The sequence below is a fragment of the Tursiops truncatus genome, chromosome 13 (genome assembly GCF_011762595.2).
Source record: "Tursiops truncatus isolate mTurTru1 chromosome 13, mTurTru1.mat.Y, whole genome shotgun sequence".
Taxonomy (NCBI): Eukaryota; Metazoa; Chordata; class Mammalia; order Artiodactyla; family Delphinidae; genus Tursiops; species Tursiops truncatus.
In genome coordinates, this window is record NC_047046.1 from 1,689,698 (window position 1) to 1,713,133 (window position 23,436).

General features: G+C 46.7%; 1 protein-coding gene across 5 annotated transcripts in view; it reads left to right on the forward strand.

Annotated features, from left to right (window-relative positions):
* Positions 1-3,889: 3,889 nt before the first annotated feature.
* The window catches only part of STX2 (syntaxin 2), a 45,648-nt gene continuing 26,101 nt past the window's right edge, over positions 3,890-23,436 (forward strand). Inside the window, exons 1-4 of one of the 5 annotated variants that reach the window (XM_073789919.1) lie at positions 3,891-4,133; positions 17,646-17,744; positions 18,294-18,368; positions 23,168-23,267. In XM_073789919.1, coding sequence (XP_073646020.1) covers positions 18,348-18,368; positions 23,168-23,267 — 121 coding nt within the window. In that variant the 5' untranslated portion in view covers positions 3,891-4,133; positions 17,646-17,744; positions 18,294-18,347. Of the gene's footprint in view, positions 4,134-17,645; positions 17,745-17,794; positions 17,867-18,293; positions 18,369-23,167; positions 23,268-23,436 lie in introns of those variants that run through there. The other 4 variants (XM_033836711.2, XM_019942294.3, XM_019942304.3 and 1 more) reach the window with 4 other exon arrangements.

Here is a 23,436-nt window from a genome sequence, read left to right on the forward strand (position 1 = left end):
TTGATCCAATCAGAGTGAAGTTCGGGAATCTGGGCCTGCTGCCCAGAGAAGGTGCTCTTTTCTTTTCCCTGGGACTGAATCTGGCTCCCGCCAGAGCCGGAGCCCAGTAAAGAGGAGTCACCTGCGGGATGAAAGCTGAGCCCTGATGGCTGCCTGAGTACCCGGATCAGACCCGCCTGTCTGAGTCACTACTCAAACCTGAGTAGTGTACTACTCAGTACACTACCCCTGTATTTTCCGCTGCCAAGATTTTACTCATTAATCAGCTCTTCAGTATAAAACGTTTATTTATTACAGCTTCTGGCATTGGCAAGTATTGGTGTGTGTGCAGTTTCTCCAGGCTTCATCTTGCACATCTAAGGTTTGTTAAGATTTGATGCTTTCATCAATTTTTAAAGAGCAAATTTTGCAGTGTGCATTTTTAGGAAGTTAATTTTATGTTAATGATTCTTTCTACGAAGGCTAATTTTCCTGAGTAATTTTTTCTGCTGTTGCTAACCAGATATAACTTTTCAATCGGTTTTTAAAATTTGTAACACATTTTACCATGTGTAGTTTAGATTTCTATTACTTGTTAATTGCTTCTAAGAGTAATAAGCATAAATTGATTAAACAGACATCATTCATACTTATTGTTTGCAATTAAGAGGGCAAATGAGTAGGGTGAATCAGTCTCTGGAGGCATAGTGGGGTCAAAATGGGAAAGTCACAGCCTTTCAGCTTGAAAGCTGCCTTTTCACCGCTTCACAGGCAGGAAAATTGAGGCTTAGAGAAATTAGTCTTTTTGTCCTGTTAACCTGAAACAATAAAAGTCAGTTATTTTACCAGCAAAATGGGTTTATTCCTGAGCAGCAAAGAATTTCAATTTGGGATGTGCAACTATGGCAACCTACAAGCAAGTCTGGTAGAACAAAAGAAAGGAAACTCTTATCGAGGAGAAGGGGAACTTGGGAGGGGCTGTTACGAACAAAAAGTCCGTTGGAAGAAACTGGGAATTTGAAATACAGTGGCTTTCATTGGCTGAGGTGTGATGGTCTCTCACTGGCTGAGCTGTTGCCATGCCAAGAGAAAATCTTCCTCTCGCTGGTGGTAGTAATGTCACTTCCCACAGGGGATGTGAGGTACCATCTCTCCCTGCTGGGATCTGTATTGACATTGAGTGAGAGCACCCGCTCTGGCCTCTTGACTCCATTTTAGTGAGGTTTCCCTTTATTAATTTTCACAGTCCAAAGTTGCACAGAGAGTAAATAGCAGAACTGGGATTCAAAGCCAGGACTGGACATCTATTATTATTATTATTTTTTTTAATTTTATTGAAGTATAGTTGATTTACAATGTGTTAATTTCTGATGTGCAGCAAGGTGATTCAGTTACATATATATATATATATTCTTTTTCATATTCTTTTCCTTTATCACAGGATATTGAATATAGTTCCCTGTGCTATACAGAAGGTCCTTGTTACAATATACAGTATACAATTGTATATACAATCCTATATACAATAGTTTGCATCTGCTAATCCCAAACTCCCAAGCCATCCCTCTGCCACACCCCTCCCCCTTGGCAACCACAAGTCTCTTCTCTATATCTGTGAGTCTGTTTCATAGATCAGTTCATTTGCATCATATTTCAAATTCCACATACAAGTGATACCATATGGTATTTGTCTTTCTCTCTCTGACTTGCTTTACTTAGTATGATAGTCTCTAGGTCCAACCATGTTGCTGCAAATGGCATTATTTCATTCTTTTTTAATGGCTGAGTAGTATTCCACTGTATATATGTACCACATCTTCTTTATCCATTCCTCTGTTGATGGACGTTTAGGTTGCTTCCATGTCTTGGCTATTGTGAATCGTGCTGCTATGAACATTGGGGTGCATGTATCTTTTTGAATTAGAGTTTTTGAACATCTATTATTTTATTTTACAAATTGTGTATTGAGTGCCTACAATGTGCCTGACATTTTGTAGGAATCAGAGACACAATAGTGAGCAAAACAGACCAAAGCCCCTATTCCCTGGGACCTTACATTTCAGAAGTAGCTTACCTCTTAGTCTGTAAATTCTCACAGCAATGTATTAGGATGTCTTCATTCTAAGTGAAAAAACTGAAAAAGGAATTCATTGGCTCGTGAAAGTCCTGCGGTATGTGGGTTTCAAGTACTGCTTGACACAGGAGCTCAAATGCTGTGTCCGGGACCAGGTGTTTTTCTACCCTCGCTCAGTTTTACCCCCTTTATATTAACTCCAGTCTCAGAAAAGCTCTGTACAATTGCTGCCGCCTCACCCCCTGCTCACACCTCATTTTAATTGCTTAGTCAAAAGGGAGGATTTTTGTTCAACCCATATCCATCAAATTATTGATTTTGATTTAAATTATGAAAAACATAACAAAGTCATAAATGAAGAAGAGACAAATTTGCCCCTGGTCCACCCAAGTTTAAGTCCCTATCTTTGGTTTCTAAACTGTCTAGTCTCTGCTTCCCCTGCTCCCCTACTATAATCCAAGAACCCAGTCATGCCCAGAACCAAACCCCAAATTCCCTGCTTTTTCTGTCTAGACTATTCTCAGATATATTTCTTATGGCTGCTTTCTTTACCTTAGATCATAGCACAAAAGACACCTATTCAAGGAGGTAGTAAAGAATTTAACCTTGTCCAAAAAGCAATCTGTCCTTTGCTCTCACTCCTGGAAGTAGCATGTGTTTGCCTGGGGGCCTTTGGACTAGCCAGAGAGCGCCAATGTGATTTGGGTTACATGGGTACAGGTCAACCTGGAGACTTAGATCAACCAGGAGGGTCATCAATCAACAGTCATGCCTATGCAATGGAGCCCCAATAAAAACTCAGAATTTGGTGGCTTGGGTGAGATTTCCTGGTTGGTGACTTCGTGTATATTGACACACATCAATGCTTGAAAGTAATGTGCCCTGACTGCCCAAGGAGAAGACAACAGAAGCCTCCCATTTGGTGCAGCCGGTCTCCCCCCATGCACCTCTGCCCTTCGCTGATGTTAATCTGTATCCTTCCCCCGCGATAAACCCTGTCAGCACTGCAGTTTTTAGTGAATTCTGAGTCCCTCCAGTGAATTATTGAACTTGAGTGTGGTTGGGGGAACCCCCAGAACTTGGTAGTTGGTGTCAGAAGTGAGAGTGGTCTTGGGGACTGTTCCCTCTAACTTTGTTGGGCTAAACTCTGGCGCCTCTTGTGCCCACCTTTCTGACGTAGCCAGCCCTCTTTCAGCTCTCCTCCAAGTGCATGCCCCTATTTTCTTTGCTTATTTATTTATCTGCTTCTGTATCCTATTTCTCCACTAGAACTGCATCCCAAGGCCTGAGTCCCTGCATATCACCATCCCATGCCATTTTAAGTTATAGTCTTTGTTATGTTCGTTAAGCATTATAGGCCTTACTTTATCTCTTGTCCTTTATTCACACAAAAGGCTGGTATGAAGCCTTAAAGAGAAGGCCTATGTTCAGAATACGCATATGCAAAGCTGCACCCAGCTCATCTCCATAGGCTTGCTAAATTTGTCACTAAATTTACCACGGATTTTTAAAATAAATAAAATGAATGCGAAAACACAAAAGCAATCAAGAAGGGTAAAAGGTGCATCTCATTGACCAGGCTAAGAGGCCGCCAGAACGCAGCTCGGCCGGGCCCCGCCCCTCCATGGCCAGCCCCGCCTTTTCCTCAACAGGCCCCGCCCCTCCACTTTCAGTGAGGTTCTGCCCTTTCCCCCCACCAGGTCCTGTCCCTGTCCCGGCCTAAGACGCCCCGCCTCTTTCCCCTCTCTGGCCGGCCCCTTCCCTCCCCGATAGTCCCCGCCCACCCCGCCAAGGCTCCTCCCCTCCCCGGCGGGCCCCGCCCCTCGGGCCGCGGCATTCCCGCAGGAAGGCTCCCGCCGTCTGCGTGGGCCTGGGCGAGGCGCGGGCCGGGCGTACGCAGAGCGCGCCGGCGCGGTTGCCGTGGCAGCGCCGGCGGAGGGGACGGCGACCGGCGGGCTGAGGCGGCGGCGGGGCCACCGAGAGGTCGCGGCCGGCCGGAGGCGGCGCCGGGCAGGCCTGAGCGGCGGCGCGCGGCGCCCGGCCCGCGGGGATGCGGGACCGGCTGCCGGACCTGACGGCGGTGAGTGGCGGGCGGATAGCGGTTCGGGCCGGGAGCACTGGGGGCGCGGGCGTTGGCCGGGGCCTGGCGGGAGGGGGTCGCGGGCCGGGCTGGGGGCGGGGGCGCGGGGACGGGCGGGAAGGGGAGGCCAGGTCGGGGGGCGCCGGCCCGTCGGGGCGGCCTAGCGGGTGGGGTCGGGGCGGGGGCGCAGGGCTCCCCCAGCCCGCAGCGCCCCGCGTAGGTCGCCGTCCCCCAGTCCCCCGGACGCCCCGACAGCCCAGAGGCGGGCACTGTTCTGCCCTCGCTTCCGCGCGGGGGGGAAAACAGCTTTTGAAAGGGCGTCTCAGGGGAGCGGCCGGACTGGACCTCGAACCCCTTTCCTGAGCTGGGCTCTGCCGCTTCTTCAGCTTGATTCGTTCCCTGGAGTCACTCCATCCTGTCGCCTGGTTTGAATCCTTGCGCAGCACTCAGCACGACCAGAAATTACTTGCTGAATTATGGTCCGTCCCACCCTAGTGGGTGTCAGCTCCTGGGGAGCAGGACTTGTCCCCTCGCCCCCTGTCTTGTCGCTGGGGTCTAAGACGGGGCCCCGCGCGGTGGGAGTGAATGCACCTGACGCGCCTCCGTCGGGGGGGCCTTGCAGGGCTGGATGCTGGGAGGGAGCGGCGAGGCAGGTACGGAGCGGCGCCTTTTGTTAACCCTGTAAATAGTTTGCTTTGTGCTTGTTTACTGCCAGTGAGCCCAGCTAGTGGAGCGTGTAGGTGCTCAGTGAGTAGCGACAAAAGATGACCGATTATTTTAGTAAGAGAACAGCGTTTTGTTCACTTCGGCGTTGGACTAGTGTTTGATGCATTTCACAGACAATACTGTGAATGAGATGGTGACGTTGAAACTGTAGTGGATGTTTATACTGTGGGAGAGTTGAAAAATTTTAGGCCAACAGAATTAATTCTTTTTCTTTAAAAATATTCAATACAAGTACTAATTGTGCTGAACGTTTGCATTTTGTTTCCCAGTGCACAGAATCCCTGGCAGCCTCAGACCTGCGCTAGGCCCACTGCCCTAAGGCATCCATTGAATGTCATGAATTAACTTCTCTTCTTTGCTTCTAGAATGGATCTAGCTGTGCCCCAGGCTTAGGAAGTAGAGAGAATAGTCAGATTATTATCTGTGTTCTGTCCGCCAGATGAGGAATCTTAGTTCAGAAAGGCAGTGAATTATTCATTCTTAAGATCATGGAAATTATGCCTTTACAGTCATCCCCAGAAAGTTTCTTCATAGTGATTTTTCTTTCCTTCCTTTTTTTGTTAACGGTCAGGTACTTTGACCTCTGCACTTTGCAGGTCAGCATCCTGTGAAACAGCAAATTACTGTTCTGTTATCTCACTCAAGGGAGTATCTTTCCTTGTTAGAATTAGAAGCTCAAATATTTGTTAAGAAGTGACGAATGTATCATGAGAGGACAGCCAAATTTTTGAATGTTGGGCAATAGTAGAAAAGCTCTGTCAGTGGAGTATGTGACAAGCTTCTCTTGGCTTGATTAGCAAAAAATAAAGAAGACGGTTATTTATTACTCTTCAGCGTATGTGTATTTCAGCTCTCATGGCAACAGTGTTCGTAAGAACAAGTTTTGATCTAGAATTTTAGAGCAAGAAGTGACCTCTTCTGGTCCAATATCATCTTGCTGTAGATGAAGACTGAGCAGCTGTAGAGCGAGTTAGCAGAAGTTTCTACGTCTGGAGTCGTCGAATCTTGGGCAGAGAATTTTTAAACCTCTCAAAACTTCACTTTTCCTGTATATAAAGTGGGGATAGTAACATCTTTCTTGTCTACTCTCATGGAAGAAGCTGTGAAACATAAAATTATCTGTTGCATGTGCCACTCTGGGAGAAGGTGGGAGAGAGAAAACGGTCTGTAATTACAGGTGCTCTTAATATTTATTAGTTTTTAAAAATGTTTCCAGGAAGTTATAAAAAGGAACCTTCTCCCTGGCATAAAATATTAAGTTAAAATTGAATTTGACATAAAGTTTGATAACTTTTAATATTTAAAAACTTCTCTGAAAATTATCAGATATAAAAGATAATTTTTTTTCCAGGAAATGTGTCCTCTCCAAGTAGTTCTTGGAGAAGTTGACTGTCCTTTCACAACCGTGCTTCTAAATGGCTGGTGTTTTTTTCCTAGGTAAAGTTTAATATTTAATTTTGGTAGTTAAAATGCCTGTGATGTCCACATTGACAAAATATTTGTGATGCCTTCTAAAGATTTCTTTATTAGCTGCTAAGGATTCCTCCTGAGAAGAAGATTCCCACTGATAACTACTCAGAAAGGACTTAAAAGTTAGTCTAATACAGTTTGTCAAATATAGAGTTAGCTGCTTCTAAGCAGTGATTCTCCTTTTGAGCAGCCAATTCATCTGGGTGCCGAAAGTTTAACTGACTTGCCCAAGATTGCCTAAACTCTAAATCCAGAAAGATGTTTCTGGATTATAAAAAAATAAAAGGACGACCCATTCAGCAGGCACTTGAGTGCCAGTGCTCTACGAGGTAATGTGCTAGGTGCAGGGGACACAGAAATGAACTGGGTGTGTGCGGTGGGTGTGCACAGCCCGGGGAAGGAAGAGTGAAGAAGCAGAAGGAAATACTGTTTAGGAAATAAGTCAATCAGAACGGAATTGCTGTCCTGTAAGATAATGACCCCAAATATATTTTGATTACCTTTAAGAAAAGTTTGCAAATGCAAATGGCTATATTTATTATAGTTAAAAATAGAAAAATTGCAAATTTCAACTGTGGGAATTTGCAGGGTAATAAACATAAACACACAGTAGCTATGTGGTATTCATTAGTAGATGTATGAGAAAATTACCTTTCAAAAACATTTTATTGAAGTGTAGTTGATTTACAATGTTGTGTTTAATCTCTGCTGTACAGCAAGGTGACTCAGTTACACACATGTATATTCTTTCCCATGAGGGTTTATCACAGGATGTTGAATAGAGTTCCCTGTGCTCTACAGTAGGACCCTGGTGTTTGTTGAGAAAATTACTATTTTTTTAACATCTTTACTGGAGTATAATTGCTTTACAATGGTGTATTAGTTTCTGCTTTATAACAAAGTGAATCAGTTATACATATACATATGTTCCCATATCTCTTCCCTCTTGCGTCTCCCTCCCTCCCACCCTCCCTATTCCACCCCTCTAGGTGGTCACAGAGCACCTAGCTGATCTCCCTGTGCTATGCGGCTGCTTCCCACTAGCTATCTATTTTACGTTTGGTAGTGTATATATGTCCATGCCACTCTCTCACTTCGTCCCAGCTTACCCTTCCCCCTCCCCATGTCCTCAAGTCCATTCTCTAGTAGGTCTGTGTCTTTATTCCCCTCTTACTCCTAGGTTCTTCATGACATTTTTTTTTCTTAGATTCCATATATATGTGTTGGCATACGGTATTTGTTTTTCTCCTTCTGACTTACTTCACTCTGTATGACAGACTCTAGGTCTATCCACCTCACTACAAATAACTCAATTTCGTTTCTTTTTGTTTGTTTGTTTTTTTGTTTTTGTTTGTTTTTGCGGTACGTGGGCCTCTCACTGTTGTGGCCCCTCCCGTTGCGGAGCACAGGCTCCGGCCACGCAGGCTCAGCGGCCATGGCTCACGGGCCTAGCCGCTCCGAGGCATGTGGGATCCTCCCGGACCGGGACACGAACCCGTGTCCCCTGCATCGGCAGGCGGGCTCTCAACCACTGTGCCACCAGGGAAGCCCTCGTTTCTTTTTATGGCTGAGTAATATTCCATTGTATATATGTGTCACATCTTCTTTATCCATTCATCTGTTGATGGACACTTAGGTTGCTTCCATGTCCTGGCTATTGTAAATAGAGCTGCAATGAACATTTTGGTACATGACTCTCTTTGAATTATGGTTTTCTCAGGGTATATGCCCAGGAATGGGATTGCTGGGTCGTATGGTAGTTCTATTTGTAGTTTTTTAAGGAAACTCCATACTGTTCTCCATAGTGGCTGTATCAATTTACATTCCCACCAACAGTGCAAGAGTGTTCCCTTTTCTCCACACCCTCTCCAGCATTTATTGTTTGTAGATTTTTTGATGATGGCCATTCTGACTGGTGTGAGATGATATCTTATTGTAGTTTTGATTTGCATTTCTCTAATGATTAATGATGTTGAGCATTCTTTCATGTGTTTGTTGACAATCTGTATATCTTCTTTGGAGAAATGTCTATTTAGGTCTTCTGCCCATTTCTGGATTGGGTTGTTTGTTTTTTTGTTATTGAGCTGCATGAGCTGCTTGTAAATTTTGGAGATTAATCCTTTGTCAGTTGCTTCATTTGCAAATATTTTCTCCCATTCTGAGGGTTGTCTTTTTGTCTTGTTTATGGTTTCCTTTGCTGTGCAAAAGCTTTTAAGTTTCATTAGGTCCCATTTGTTTATTTTTGTTTTTATTTCCATTTCTCTAGGAGGTGGGTCAAAAAGGATCTTGCTGTGATTTATGTCATGGAGTGTTCTGCCTATGTTTTCCTCTAAGAGTTTGATAGTGTCTGGCCTTACATTTAGGTCTTTAATCCATTTTGAGTGTATTTTTATCTATGGTGTTAGAGAGTGTTCTAATTTCATACTTTTACATGTAGCTGTCCAGTTTTCCCAGCACCACTTATTGAAGAGGCTGTCTTTTCTCCACTGTATTTTCTTGCCTCCTTTATCAAAGATAAGGTGACCGTATGTGCGTGGGTTTATCTCTGGGCTTTCTATCCTGTTCCATTGATCTATATTTCTGTTTTTGTGCCAGTACCATACTGTCTTGATTACCGTAGCTTTGTAGTATAGTCTGAAGTCAGGGAGCCTGATTCCTCTAGCTCCATTTTTCGTTCTCAAGATTGCTTTGGCTATTCGGGGTCTTTTGTGTTTCCATACAAATTGTGAAATATTTTGTTCTAGTTCTGTGAAAAATGCCAGTGTTAGTTTGATAGGGATTGCATTGAATCTGTAGATTGCTTTGGGTAGTAGAGTCATTTTCACAATGTTGATTCTTCCAATCCAAGAACATGGTATATCTCTCCATCTATTTGTATCATCTTTAATTTCTTTCATCAGTGTCTTATGATTTTCTGCATACAGGTCTTTTGTCTCCTTAGGTAGGTTTATTCCTAGATATTCTTTTTGTTGCAGTGGTAAATGGGAGTGTTTTCTTAATTTCACTTTCAGATTTTTCATCATTAGTGTATAAGAAGGCCAGAGGGCTTCCCTGGTGGCGCAGTGGTTGAGAGTCCGCCTGCCAATGCAGGGGACACGGGTTCGTGCCCTGGTCCGGGAAGATCCCACATGCCGTGGAGCGGCTAGGCTCATGAGCCATGGCCGCTGAGCCTGCAAGTCCGGAGCCTGTGCTCCACAACGGGAGAGGCCACAACAGTGAGAGGCCTGCGTACCGCAGGAAAAAAAGAAGGAAGAATGCCAGAGATTTCTGTGCATCAATTTTGTATCCTGCTACTTTACCAAATTCTTTGATTAGCTCTAGTAGTTTTCTGGTAGCATCTTTAGGATTCTCTATGTATAGTATCATGTCATCTGCAAACAGTGACAGCTTTACTTCTTTTCCGATTTGGATTCTTTTTCTTTCTTTTTCTTCTCTGATTGCTGTGGCTAGAACTTCCAAAACTATGTTGAATAAGAGTGGAGAGAGTGGGCAACCTTGTCTTGTTCCTGATCTTAGTGGAAATGATTTCAGTTTTTCACCATTGAGGATGATGTTGGCTGTGGGTTTGTCATATATGGCCTTTATTATGTTGAGGAAAGTTCTCTCTATGCCTACTTTCTGCAGGGTTTTTATCATAAATGGGTGTTGAATTTTGTCGAAAGCTTTCTCTGCATCTATTGAGATGATCATATGGTTTTTCTCCTTCAATTTGTTAATATGGTGTATCACGTTGATTGATTTGCATACATTGAAGAATCCTTGCATTCCTGGGATAAACCCCACTTGATCATGGTGTATGATCCTTTTAATGTGCTGTTGGATTCTGTTTGCTAGTATTTTGTTGAGGATGTTTGCATCTATGTTCATCAGTGATATTTGCCTGTAGTTTTCTTTCTCTGTGACATCTTTGTCTGGTTTTGGTATCAGGGTGGTGGTGGCCTCGTAGAATGAGTTTGGGCGTGTTCCTCTCTCTGCTATATTTTGGAAGAGTTTGAGAAGGATAGGTGTTAGCTCTTCTCTAAATGTTTGACAGAATTCGCCTGTGAAGCCATCTGGTCCTGGGCTTTTGTTTGTTGGAAGATTTTAAATCACAGTTTCAACTTCAGTGCTTGTGATTGGTCTGTTCATATTTTCTGTTTCTTCCTGGTGCAGTCTCGGCAGGTTGTGCCTTTCTAAGAATTTGTCCATTTCTTCCAGGTTGTCTATTTTATTGGCATAGAGTTGCTTGTAGTAATCTCTCATGATCTCTTGTATTTCTGCAGTGTCAGTTGTTACTTCTCCTTTTTCATTTCTAATTCTATTGATTTGAGTCTTCTCCCTTTTTTTCTTCATGAGTCTGGCTAATGGTTTATCAATTTTGTTTATCTTCTCAAAGAACCAGCTTTTAGTTTTATTGATCTTTGCTATCGTTTCCTTCATTTCTTTTTCATTTATTTCTGATCTGATCTTTATGATTTCTTTCCTTCTGCTAAATTTGGGGTTTTTTTGTTCTTTCTCTAATTGCTTTAGATGCAAAGTTAGGTTGCTTATTTGAAATGTTTCCTGTTTCTTAAGGTAGGATTGTATTGCTATAAACTTCCCTCTTAGAACTGCTTTTGCTGCATCCCATAGGTTTTGGGTCATCGTGTCTCCATTGTTATTTGTTTCTAGGTAGAAAATTACTATTTTTAATACCTGAGTTCATGGTGATGAATTGCAAGTATAATTTATGTATGTATGTATGTATGTATGTATGTATGTATTTTTGGCTGCACTGGGTTTTTGTTGCTGCGCGCGGGCTTTTCTCTAGTTGCGGCGAGCGGGGGCTTCTCATTGCGGTGGCTTCTTTTGTTGTGGAGCACGGGCTGTAGGCACGCGGGCTTCAGTAGTTGTGGCTCGCGGGCTCTAGAACGCAGGCTCAGTAGTTGTGGCACATGGGCTTAGTTGCTCTGCAGCATGTGGGATCTTCCCAGACCAGGGATCGAACCCTTGTCCCCTGCACTGGCAGGCGGATTCTTAACCACTGCGCCACCAGGGGAGTCCCACAAGTATAACTTTTTAAGCGGCAGGAAAAACTGCCCAGATATTTTTAAGGTTCTTTTTTGGCAGCTCAGATTGCACGCAGAGTGCAGATTGTTATGTAGTAAAGTTTCAGGTTCCAATTTGTAAAATAAAAACCTTTTTTTCTAAGTACTTCGCTGAAACTTAAAATACTGAGAATTTCATAATACATGTATAATTTAATATATGAATATATCTCTAATTTTGAATGTTTATGGTTTAGAATTTCATAATTTACTAAATCCTGTATCATCATACAGACAGTTCCCACAGTTGGAATCTATATAGTTTCTCCAGGAAGTATAATAAATATCCGTTTGTATACAAAATAAAAGAGCAAAGCCTGTACCTTTCCACAGGTTAATTACTTCTGGTTTTTAACTTCAAGTCTATTCATTCTGAATGTAAGGAATAGAGAACCTAAGCGATAACCAGCGCCCTCACTCCCGCAGATCACCTTGTTCCAGTCTCTGTTGTTCCCATGTGCCCTTCCGCTCCGGCCCTTGCACACGCTGCTCCATGTGTGTGTCTCTCTCCCCCTTTCTCTGCCGGCCCCACCCCTTCTTTTGTTTTGTTTTGTTTTGTTTTTTTTCCTTTGCGGTACACGGGCCTCTCACTGTTGTGGCCTGTCCCGTTGCGGAGCACAGGCTCCGGACGCACAGGCTCAGCAGCCATGGCTCATGGGCCCAGCTGCTCTGTGGCATGCGGGATCCTCCTGCACCGGGGCACGAACCCGTGTCCCCTGCATCGGCAGGCGGACCCCCAACCACCGCCCCACCAGGGAAGCCCCCCCACCCCTTCTTTTGGCCTCAGTTCAGACATCACCACCAGGAAGTCTTCCCACCCTCCTTCCCCCTTGGGTCCCCAGAGATCTTCCTGTCTGTGCATCTGAACACACACGAGGTCCTGTTTTCTTCCTGCGCCCTCCCTCAGACTCTGCACCGTTTCCAGGGCAGATGTGTGCTGTCAGGTTTGCTCTGAAGACTCAGTATTCTGCACAAAGCACCTGCTAGGTGTGTATTGAGTCGTGTGTTTGCTTTTGAAAATGCACAGGGTTAGGGAGATGCAGATGACAGTGGACTCTGTTGTCTTCAAGGTTCTTTGGGGTGCAAGGGACAGAAACCCCTTAGCTAAAACAGAAAAGGGAGATTGATTAAAGGGTAGAATGGGGCCTCAGACTCAGGGTGGGCTGTGCCGTGAGACCTCAGGAGGAGATGGAACCAGGGCCAGTGAGCAACCAAGCCCGCCTCTGTCCTTGACTTTCGTCTGCCATGCTGCTTCTCACTGTGTGTGTCTGTGTCTTTGTTTCCTGGTTTCTCTGTCCTTCTGTGTGTGCTTTCTCTCCGCTCCACCCCCATCTCTGTCTCATCTCTCTGCTCTTCATTCATTCCTTCAGCTGATCTCTACTGAGTGGCTGCTACGTACCAGGCACTGTTTCAGGCGTGAGTTATGACAAGACCCTTGAAGTCCTTGCTCCCCTGAAACGTGTCATGGGGGAGGGGACAAGAAACAGCTAAGTCAATGAGCAATAAAATGCCTTTCCCGGTAACTGCTGGGGAGGAAATGAAACAGGGGGAGTGGGTGTGGGCGTGGCTGTTTTGGGCTGGGCCATCAGGGGTCTCTGATCGGGGGAAGTCTCTGAGCTGAGATCTGAATGAGAAGGAGCCAGCCGGGCACAGGTCTGGGAGGTGGGCACTGGGCAGAAGGCACGGCCAGCCGCAGGGCTCTGCTGTGGGCACAGGTTGGTGTGAAGGACAGGAAGGTGGTGAGTTTGATTGTCAGTGGTGAGCAAAACATGAGAGATGAGGAGAAATCTTTAAACATACCTTCGAGAGGAGAAAAACAGAAGCATTTGTGCAATACAGTGTTATTTATGTAAAGTGTAAGTACCTGCAGTATTTATATAATCTTAATAATGGAGACAAATATGAAGTAAAAATATAAAACATGAAACAGTGTAATAGTCTACCTAGGGCATGAAACTACGACTGATTACATACATATATGGGAAAGAAACGCGACTGACATTCGACGGCACAATTACCACCTGGCCAACAGTCAGCTTTGACCTATTTTGAATTACAAGTATTCGTCTATTAGTGAAGCAATGGAATTTTGAAATTAACGTATTGTAGCAGCAAAGCTACTACAAACATTGTACATATTTCAAGATAATTATTGCCTCACAATTATCATTTGCATGGAAGGCCCTAGTGTATGTGTATTTGGAGAACAACCTGGAGAAAAATCCAGTGTTTGATCCAACTTTGGATTCTACTAATTTGTGATAATTCAGCTTCTGAATTATCTAAACGGCATTCCAGTGACAAATGATTCATCTCTGTTAAATAGTCTCTAAACATGGAAGCTACTTGATGTCTCTTCCTCAGAACAGTTTTTACAGAGAGAATTGTATTTTAATATACTGCTGCTTTTAAGGAGAATTGCTTTAAAATTTAACAGAAATGGAAAGCTGATATTTGGGTGTTTATCTTGCACTTTGACACTTTAGAAATCAAGTTGGAGAGTATTCCCACTGCTCATAGTAAATGCTTTGCCACAAATCGTTTTGTTATAGACGATAAGTACACTGTCGTAACCAGCAGCTACTGTACAGGGATCACACCGTCTCCGCTAGAAAGGTTGAACGTGGGCTTCACTGAAGACGGGGCGATTGTGCAGCAGCTTAAACAGCGTTGTTTTCTTCTTCTTTTTCTTTTTTTTTTTGGCCACGTCGTGCGGCATGTGGGATTTTAGTTCCTTGACCAGGAATCGAACCCTGGCCCCCTGCAGTGGGAGCACAGAAGCCCTGAACCACTGGACAGCCAGGGGAGTCCCTAAAGAGCATTGTTTTGGTAGTCACTTCTTTGTTTCTTTTTTCATTAATGGAAAAGCTAAGACAGTATTACTAGGTCTATTTCCTAATGTCAGGTAATTCTGAGAATTCCAGATAGAACTAAGAAATATAAGTAAAGGGTTAAAAATGAGAAGGAAAAAAGAAGACATTAGAGGAAACAGATTCCAAGTCATTGGCTCCCTCTTGGTCTGCAGGTACAGAAACGAATGATTTACCAGGAAGCGAATGACTGAATAACGGTCACGCATGAGACGTGGGCTTCAGCGGCGAGGAAGAATTGAGTTTCTTTGGTAACTGTTTGTTCACCGCCTCCTGCACGGAGTGTGGTCTGTGTGTGATGTGATAGTAAAATGACCGACTGCCCGTAGGGAGAGTGTCATGTTGGAAACCGTCTCTCCTGAGCCTGGAAATGAGTGAGTGTCTCTCCCGGAGCAGGTGAAGTAGCGGGCTTAGGTTCGCGACCGTGTCACACACACAACAGGCATCTTCGTGTGGGCTTCGCCTCGAGGTGGTCTAGTGCCGCGGGGGTCAGGGGTGGGGCTGGGGGCGTGCAGGTGAAGCAAGACAGGTGTGGATTGATCGTCGTTGAACCCCTGCGATGGACCCATCGAGGGCCCAGTATGTCATTCCTTCCACTTTTGTGCGTGTTTGTCATTTTCCACGGCAGAAAGTGAAACAGGCCGAACGCCGAGGCCTCTGAGAACCGCGAGTGGCTGTCAGCGGGGTGAGATGTGCGCCCCTGGCCCCGGGGAATCCCAGCCCTGCTAGGCCACGTTCACGTTCACTCTCTCCCCTCCCCCGTTGAATCTGCAGGGAGTTGGCTACTTACAACTAAGTCCCTTGAGCCCTATGAGCGCCCCAGCTGAGAAGCGACTGGGTGGGGCGCGGGGAGGCAGTGACGTGCGGGGCCACTCGAGGAGCGCGTGGTGTCAAAGGCCCGCGCGAGGCCGCCCGGCCCGGAGCTCGGAGGAGAGCTGGGAGGCCCGCTTCGCCTGGAGGACCCTCCTGCAGCCCTTTCTTCCGGGAGGAGGGCGGGGGCGGGGTTAAGAGCAAGGGCGTGGGCTGGAGTCAGAGGGGCAGGGCGGTCCCTCCTGGCAGAGGGCGGGTTGTGAAGTGGCGCGCGAGCGGGTGTGGGAGGTAAGTTTTGTCGTCCGGTGACTGAGCCAGGCGAGGGCAGCTCTTGCCGTTGGGGAGTGAGCGCAGTGTGGGATCTGTGAGGTCGAACCCACCTGGTGCCCAAAGAGGCTGGGTGCTCAGCCGTCCATGGGGTGCTGCGTGCGTGAAGTGGGGATGCTCGCAGGCCTCGGGCGGCGCTGGAGGACCGGTGAGACAGCGCGCGACCCGTGCCCTGGCGCGCGCGGTACCCAGTAGCAGCCGTCTTTCACTTCAGGTGCCTTGGGAGCCTGGAGAAAAGCACTGCGGAGTTGGTGGGCGGGTCTGCACATAACTTTCTGTCGCTTGTTAGCCGATTGCCGATCTGTCTTTAAGTGCTTTTTAGCTCGGAATTAAGAGCATGGACCAGAAGTGATTTTAAGAGCCTTTATTGGGGTATGCATGCCCTGGGAAAATAACGCCCTTCCGAAACCCACAGCCCCGCCTCTGGGGGCGGGGACGGGATGGGTGTTGTCCCCGCCTCGTCGCCCGGTTAGAACCCACATCTGCGACTCCCGGTAGGTACAGGGTTTTTTCCTCCGGACAGCGCTGTTCACGGGCTGCAGAGTTGAGAGGAGTGTCTCGGTTAGCACGCTTGATTGGAGAAAGGATGGCGTGAGCGTGCTTCAGCCCGTACTGGTGCGTGCGCGTCCTTGGGCTCTCGTGCCGTGGGCCCGCAGACTGGGGCCTGACCCAGGGAGATGTGCCCTCCCGGCTCTGGAGGCCAGAAGCCAGGGTGTCGCGGGGCCGCACGTTCCCCGAACCTGCGCCAGAGCCCTGCCTTGCCTCTCTCACCTTCCCGTGCGGGCGGCGGTCCTCAGGGGTCCTCGGCTTGTAGGTGCATCGCGGTCATCACGGGCCGCCTCCCCCTGTGCATCTCTGTCTCTTCTCATGAGGACGCGAGTCACGTTGGGTTAAGGGCCCACGCTGCTTCAGCACGACCTCATCTTGACTGACTGCATCTTCACTGACCCTTTTTCCAAATATGGGTCCCAGGCTGAGGTCCTGGGGGTTTGCAACATCTGTGTTTAGGGGGCACGGTTGAACCCATAGTGCTCGCCCTGTTAGCAGAGCTCACATGAGACGTTTGCAGTGGCAGTGTTGCCTGACTGCAGGCATCTTTCCCCGCAGCTGGCGCCTGTGAGAGCAGGGTCCCTCAGCTCTGAGAGGTGCCGGGGGGCCTCCGGCCCGCAGCTGAGGGAGCTTCTGCCGGAGTCCTGCGTAGGTGGGTCTCTGCTTTTCCCTCCGAGACTGCCCCACGGCTGCCCCAGCGCGAGGTGTCGCCTGGTGATATCGTTCACGGTCCTCTCGTAAAAGCCCGTTGTGTGAGGGAGCTCGCGCCTCCCGTAGAGGAGCACGCCTCTTCTCCCTTGCCGTCCTGGATTGTCTCCTCGAGGAGGCCCTGGGGTAAGGCAGGTGCCGAAGCCTTCCCTGGGGTGGTGAGAGATTATTGTTGATTTTTAGGCCACATCGATTTGCCTTAGTGAGGGCCCTGGGTGGGTGCAGGGGGAGGCTGCATTGTGCTTTCTTGACACATTTATTAAATTTTGTAGCTGTTTTCCTAGATAAATTTAGTGGAATTTTGTTTCCACATTATTTCTGGGTTGTAGATCAGTAGAGCCACACTTCTGACTTTCCGTGGTTAAAGACTCTGATTTCACGAGGGTTGAGAGAATCCCCGAAATCTGGCCGCCTCGGCTCTCGCAGGGTTTGAGCTGAGCTGACTCACCCTGCATGTCCTTCGGGAGACAGTTCCTAACAGTTCCCTCCTCTGTATTCTGGCAGGTGTATTTCCTTTTTCCTCCCGAGTCCCCAGCTCTCGCTGGTGGATGCTGTGTAACACGTCCTTGACAAACACTGTGATTCCGGTACCAGGTCCCGGGTTCTGACGTTGTCTCCTGTCCCCCATGGCTGTAGACGGAGGTCGCTTTCTTCCCAGGAGAGACTTTCCAGCGTTAGGTTCTTCTGCCTCCCTCAAGGGGTGGGGAACCCAGCCCGGCAGCATCACTTAGAACTTAGAATGTGACGATGTTCCCGACGTTCTAGGACAGTCACGAGTGCATGGACTGCCTCACCCCAGCCCCTCTGAGTCAGAGACTCAGCCCTCTAGGCGGAGCTGATGCCCCTCAAGTTGGAGACCCATTGGTCTAGAATAACATCTCCTCATTCTTTATTCTTCAGTGTTATTTTAAACTGATGGTACCTGTTTGTGTCTACGTGAAAAATTTTAAAACCAGAATTTTACGTTTTATATTTTTCCATTTTAGTGTAGGAAACATGATGATGGAGACACAACTGTTGTTGCTGAAAAGGACGCTTTTATGGATGACTTGTAAAGTACGGTGTTATCCTGGGTCTTCCCAGCGGTCAGTTGCTTTCTTCCTCCGTGTTACTTACTCAGGTCTTCGCTACTGAGTCTTTCCTTGGTAAAGTGTTCCTTGATTATGAGTGTGGCCGTGACTGGGAGTTACTCACGCAGGGAAAATTGGTAAGCACCAGCTAACATACGTGATAGTTCCTTGAAGATTATTACGTAGTCCTGAAAAGTGAGCTGGTGGTATCAGTATTTTCAATCTTTCTAGAGAGTGAGCAATGTAAGCAGTTTCACTTGTTGAGGATAAACCTGGCCTGTGTTAAGTGGACGTACTCAGCATGGGTGATTCTGCGTCTCTCAGTTCTGAGAGATCTCGCCATCGTTTCCCCAGGACGTGGCTGCTGCTCAGGGCGTGCAGCCCAGTCTGCCTGCCTTGGCTGTGGCCTGGTGCGGCTCTGGCACACGTCGGAGTCGTTACACTTTGGTGCTCTTAGCGAATTGGGATCCTGTAGGTACCGAACTGCTCTTGTCTTTCAGTTCACTGTGTCTATGTGAAAATTTTTAAAACCAGAATTTTACATTTTATATTTTTCCATTTTAGTGTAGGAAACATGATGATGGAGACACAACTGTTGTTATTGAAAAGGACCATTTTATGGATGATTTCTTCCATCAGGTAAGAGCCGTTTAATGAAACCCAGACGGACTTGTTTTCTTTAAACAGTTAAACTAATGTAACTGTGCACTTGTCATATTTGAAATAATACCCTAACTAATATTTTTAAAAGTTGGTGTTTGAATTGCAAACGTTCTCTAGACTTTTTAGTGCTAGGAAAACATTCTTCTTGGTGAGGGACTTGGTGGGGGGGGGGGTTGAGAATGGTGATCGTGGGTGTGGAGGGCACATGCGGAGACTGATGCCCGCAGGCTGGGGTGCTGGCCCGGCGGGCGTGCTGCTCCAGGGCCGCGTCCTCAGAGCATGGGAAGGCCCCGGGGAGATGCTGCTGCACCCATGGCCAGCGGTGTTCTCCAGACTCGGGGCGGTTTGGTCCCGGGGAGGGGAAGGCCTGGGGGCGGTGCTGCCCCTCAGCTGGTGGTCAGGTGTGCAGTACACACAGCGAGGCTTCCCTTGCTTTCCTCCTGCAGAATGGCAGTGAGTCCCGCATATCAAAGAGCTCACGTTGTGTATTTCCTAAACGCTTTGATTGAATTTTAAATTCCTCTCCTGAGAAGTTTTCCACGTTTCAGAATACCGGTCTCTAGGTCATATGGGCTTCTGTCCTGAGAGGTCCGATCCGTAAGCAGAGGTACGATTGTGGCAGCTCTGCTCTGCCGTTGCTCTCAGGCAGCACGGCCTTTCTCTGGGCTGTCTGCGTGTGGGCCCGCGCCCTTGGAGCTGACCTCACACCTGTCCGTTCCTTCGGGCTTCCCTGCGAGGCCTTTCCCTCTCCCTCTTAGCCCCCCAGGGCTGTTTCTAGGCTGGCGTCATGTTTAAATTGTTAACCCTAAGTTATAGCTGATCAAATTTTGCATAATTTAAAATTTTTGAAATTGAGTCAGAGAACAAATATTTTGACTTTGTTACATATGAAGAAAAGAAACGGGTTCATTTTTTAATGATGAAAGCTTCATTTTCAGGACTTGTTTTGATTATGTTGAATCTCGTCTACAAGTTTCAGTTAACTCAAATCTGTTGACAGTCTAAACCGGTCTATCAATACGTGGATTCGAAAATATGTAATATGTTAATAAAAAATATCTTAGAAGTTATCTAAGATAACTTTAGAAGTTATCAGTTTTCCAGATCCAGTCAGAATTTATTGAATACCTAGTGTAAGAACCTGTTCATTGGGTTTCAAGCATTTATGTTAGTTCTTCTCTAATGGAAAAAACATGAAATTAAATCATTAGCTACAGGAACTTACTTTAAGGTACAAAAGAGTTAAGACGGTGGATTTCCGGCTTTCACTTTGGAAATGAGACTCTTTACTGTCTTGAGCTTACCTGCGCACTTTGTAAAATCACTACTTCTCTGATTTTACCCCCTGTACCTAGATGCTTAATTCTTCCGTACCAGTTCTCCAGAAAAACATATTTCTTATTTTAAGAATCTCCCAGCATTAAATGTTGTTGTACTTTCTAGAAGGATTATGTAAATCACTCAGTCATTAAGCTGTAGTAACTTAGCGCCAACCCATTCCGGCTGTGGGCGTCTCAGAGCTGCAGACAGAAACGGGTGACTCGTGTTAGGGAGGTTTGAGGGCCATCGATTGTAACGTAAGTTCCAGTTTCATTTGTTAAATGGTTGATTTATTTTACAGTTAATTTCTGTGAAATGACTTCTTAGATAGAGAAGCAAATGATGTTTGTTAATACAAACTCTTTTCTTAGAAAATGGCACTCAGATCTTACATATCACATAGAACATTGCAAAAGGTAGGAATTTTGCACGTGGCCAGTGTTTGCTGAAGACTAGCATAGTGCTGTAATGAGCGGCCAGGAATCTCCTCTCTGCGAAGGTGGTTTGTAGTTGGCGGGGGGGGGGGGGGGGGGGACCCCTGCGTGATGTGCTTCGCAGACGCAAATGGACCTGGTGGACCTGGTGCCACAGCGACGGTGGCGCTTCCCTCCTGGTCCCGAGTCGGTGGTCCAGCGGTTTTCTTTTTGGACCACGCTGGGACTTCTGCTGCACAGATACTAGTGGCATGCGTACTGCAGAACCCTCCAAGAGGTAAAACTGTGTCTCTCCTACTTTGTGACAGATGTGTGCTACTGAATTTATTTTAGAAATGCTGCTTTAATGATGCCTCGTTGAAGTGTAGATCTGTGCACTAAAACCCCAAAGTCGTCATTTGTGTTGAAGCCTGCATGATAAAGTAGCAAAAATTTTAAAAGATGCCGTTTTAATTCTGTGTACTGTTTTTACATGATTAATTAAATTATAAGTATGTGAAGTGTATGAAGTTCTGTACAAATTGACTGTAAATAAATGGAAATAACACCCAGGCCTAATGAAATAGCCGTTCACTGCTCTATGCAAGTAGAATTCTGTGTTCAACTCTCCTCTAAAACTTTGGTTTTCAAAATGTGCTGTGGGGCTTGGTCCCAGTGTCCCTGGGGTCCCCAAGGCCTTTCCAATGAGTTCGTGTGGCTGGTAACGATTTTCATAAAAATACCAAGATGTTTACCTCTTTCCTCTCACTCTGTCATGAATGGACAATGGGGGAGTTTCCCAGAGGCTACATCAAGTGTGTGATACGGCAGCAGACTAAACACAGAAGCAGGTATCAGAATCAAGATGCCTTCCGTTAAGCTAGAAATTAGATTTGCAGAGAAATGTAGATCAGTGCTCGTGCTTTCACTGATTTGGGGGGGAGGGAATTCTGCTTTTTCCATAAAAATAGGTTATTGGTATTAACATCTGTATTAATTTCCTACTGCTGGTGTAACAAATTACCACAACCGTAGTGGCTAAACCCAACATACACTTAGAGCCTGACAGCTACAGAGGTCCGAAGCTGAAACGAGCCACTGGGGCTCTCGTCAAGGTGCCGGCAGGGCCGCGCCCTCCTGCAGGGCCGGCGGGGAGAGGCTGCATCCTGCCTTCTCCAGCTTCTGGGGGCACCTGAGTCCTTGGCTCGGGGCCCTTTTCCCCAGCGTCGGGCACCTCACCGCAGCCTCTGCTTCTCCTGTCACGTCGCTTTTTTCTAAGTTTGGTCCTGTCGGCTTCTGTTTTATAAGGACTCTTGTGGTTACACTGGAACAACCCAGATAATCCAGGGTAATCTCCCATCTCGACTCTTAACTCATCACACCTGCGAGGTGCCTTTTGCCCCGTAGGTGACATTCTGAGGATGAGAACGTGGACATCCACCATGGCATGTTGTGGGCTTGTAATTAACTGTCTTCAGTGAATTAACGCATGTCGGAGCTGTTTCTCCACTATGGGAATTATCCGAAGCGAGCTACAGCCTACGTGAGCCAAAACTCTTTGGGGTCTTCCGTAACTTTCAGGATTAAAGAGGCGCTGAGACCAAACACACAAGAGCTGCTCTAGTCCGTAGGGCTCCTCATGCTGGCATCTCACCTCCCCACTGGGATGTGCGTCCCCGTTGCTCAGAAATCAGGATGGTGGGAGAGGATGCACTCGCACGAGAAGCCTCGCCCGCACTCCTGTCTTCATCTGCTGGTTTCCTCACCTCTCCCCTCGGAAGGTGACCCTTTTCTTAGTTTCTTATTTAGACATCCCAGTGTTTTTTCATGTAAATGTTAACATCTGCAGGTTAATCTCTGCTTATTTTGACCTCTTCCTTGCATCGTTGCTAACATGTATACGTGTCGTCCTGCACCTTGTGGGTAATTTTTTTTTCAGCGTGTTTTTAACTTGGTAATATATCCTGGAGGTGTTTTCGTATCTTTTGTTAGAGTTCCGTAATGTAACCTAACGAGACCCCTGCTGATGGGCTTTAGGGTTTTCCTCATCGTTCAGATGGAGAAGTTGTGCTCAGTTTCCTAGGGCCGCACACACTGAGTGGCTGCAAACAGCACAGATATACTGTCTTCATCCCTGGAAGCCGGAAGTCCAGGCTGGTCCCGCCGGGATGAAGCCACATTGCCAGCAGGACCGCACGCCCCAGGAGCTCCGGGCAGAGCCCGCTGCCCTGCCTTCCCCACCTCTCGAGCTGCACGCCTGGTGCCCCTCCGCCTGCCAGGCCGGCAGCAGACCATTGTGCTTCACTGGTGTCGCGTGGCCGCCTTCTCTCGTCCCATCTCCATCCACTTCCCTCTTACAAGTACCCTTGGGGTCATACTGAGGGCCCACCGGGGGCTCCGGGATTGTATCTCCCCATCTCAAGACCCTTTGTTTCAGTCACATCTGCAGTTCCCTTTGCCATATAAGGTAACCATCCAAGGTCCCAGGGGCCAGGACCTGGACATTTTGGGGGACAGTATTCAGCCTGCCACACTTGTTATGAATCCATCTGGGCAGATCTTGCTAATGAATACGTTACATTTTGAGACAAGTAGTGAATACTTTAGACTATCAGAGGCAAAAAATCATGACTAGGAAGGCTTGGTCTTATCAGCTGTCAGTACCTCCCCGCATGAGAATATGATGGTCGGCCTCTGCTGCAGGGTGAGCTCCCTTCTTGACTGCACGGAGACCTGGCGTTGGTAGTAGATGCCTCTGGCTGCCATCATCTGTGGTAATACTGGGTCTTGATTGTAAAACTTCTTACAACCAGCAAGGTCTTCCCGGTGGCTGATATTGCCTTAGCCATAGGTAGCTATTTTAATATGGCGCATTTCCCTTTATTTTTTAAATTAAATGAATGGGAAAAGGTTGTTGTTTCTTTATGTGGTAATTATTCACTTATTTTCTTCCTCTTTTATCCTTCTCTTTCTGGGTAATGGAAAGTGGTTGCAGATGTGCATTTGCCGCAGTGGTGATGACTTTCTCTCCCTCTCTCCTAGGTTGAGGAGATCAGAAACAGTATAGCTAAAATAGCTCAGTATGTTGAAGAAGTAAAGAAAAACCACAGCATCATTCTTTCTGCACCAAACCCAGAAGGAAGTAAGTTGTTGGTTTTAAAAAGAAGTGTGTCTGTCTATCTGTGTGCCTGTCCCTCTTGCTGTCCACAGCACAGGCCTTAGCCTGGAGACACGTGAGATTGAGCTGGGAGCTTGTAAAAAGTGCCGGAGGCTGGTGGGCCACCCCTCGGGATTCTCCTGCCTCTGGTCTG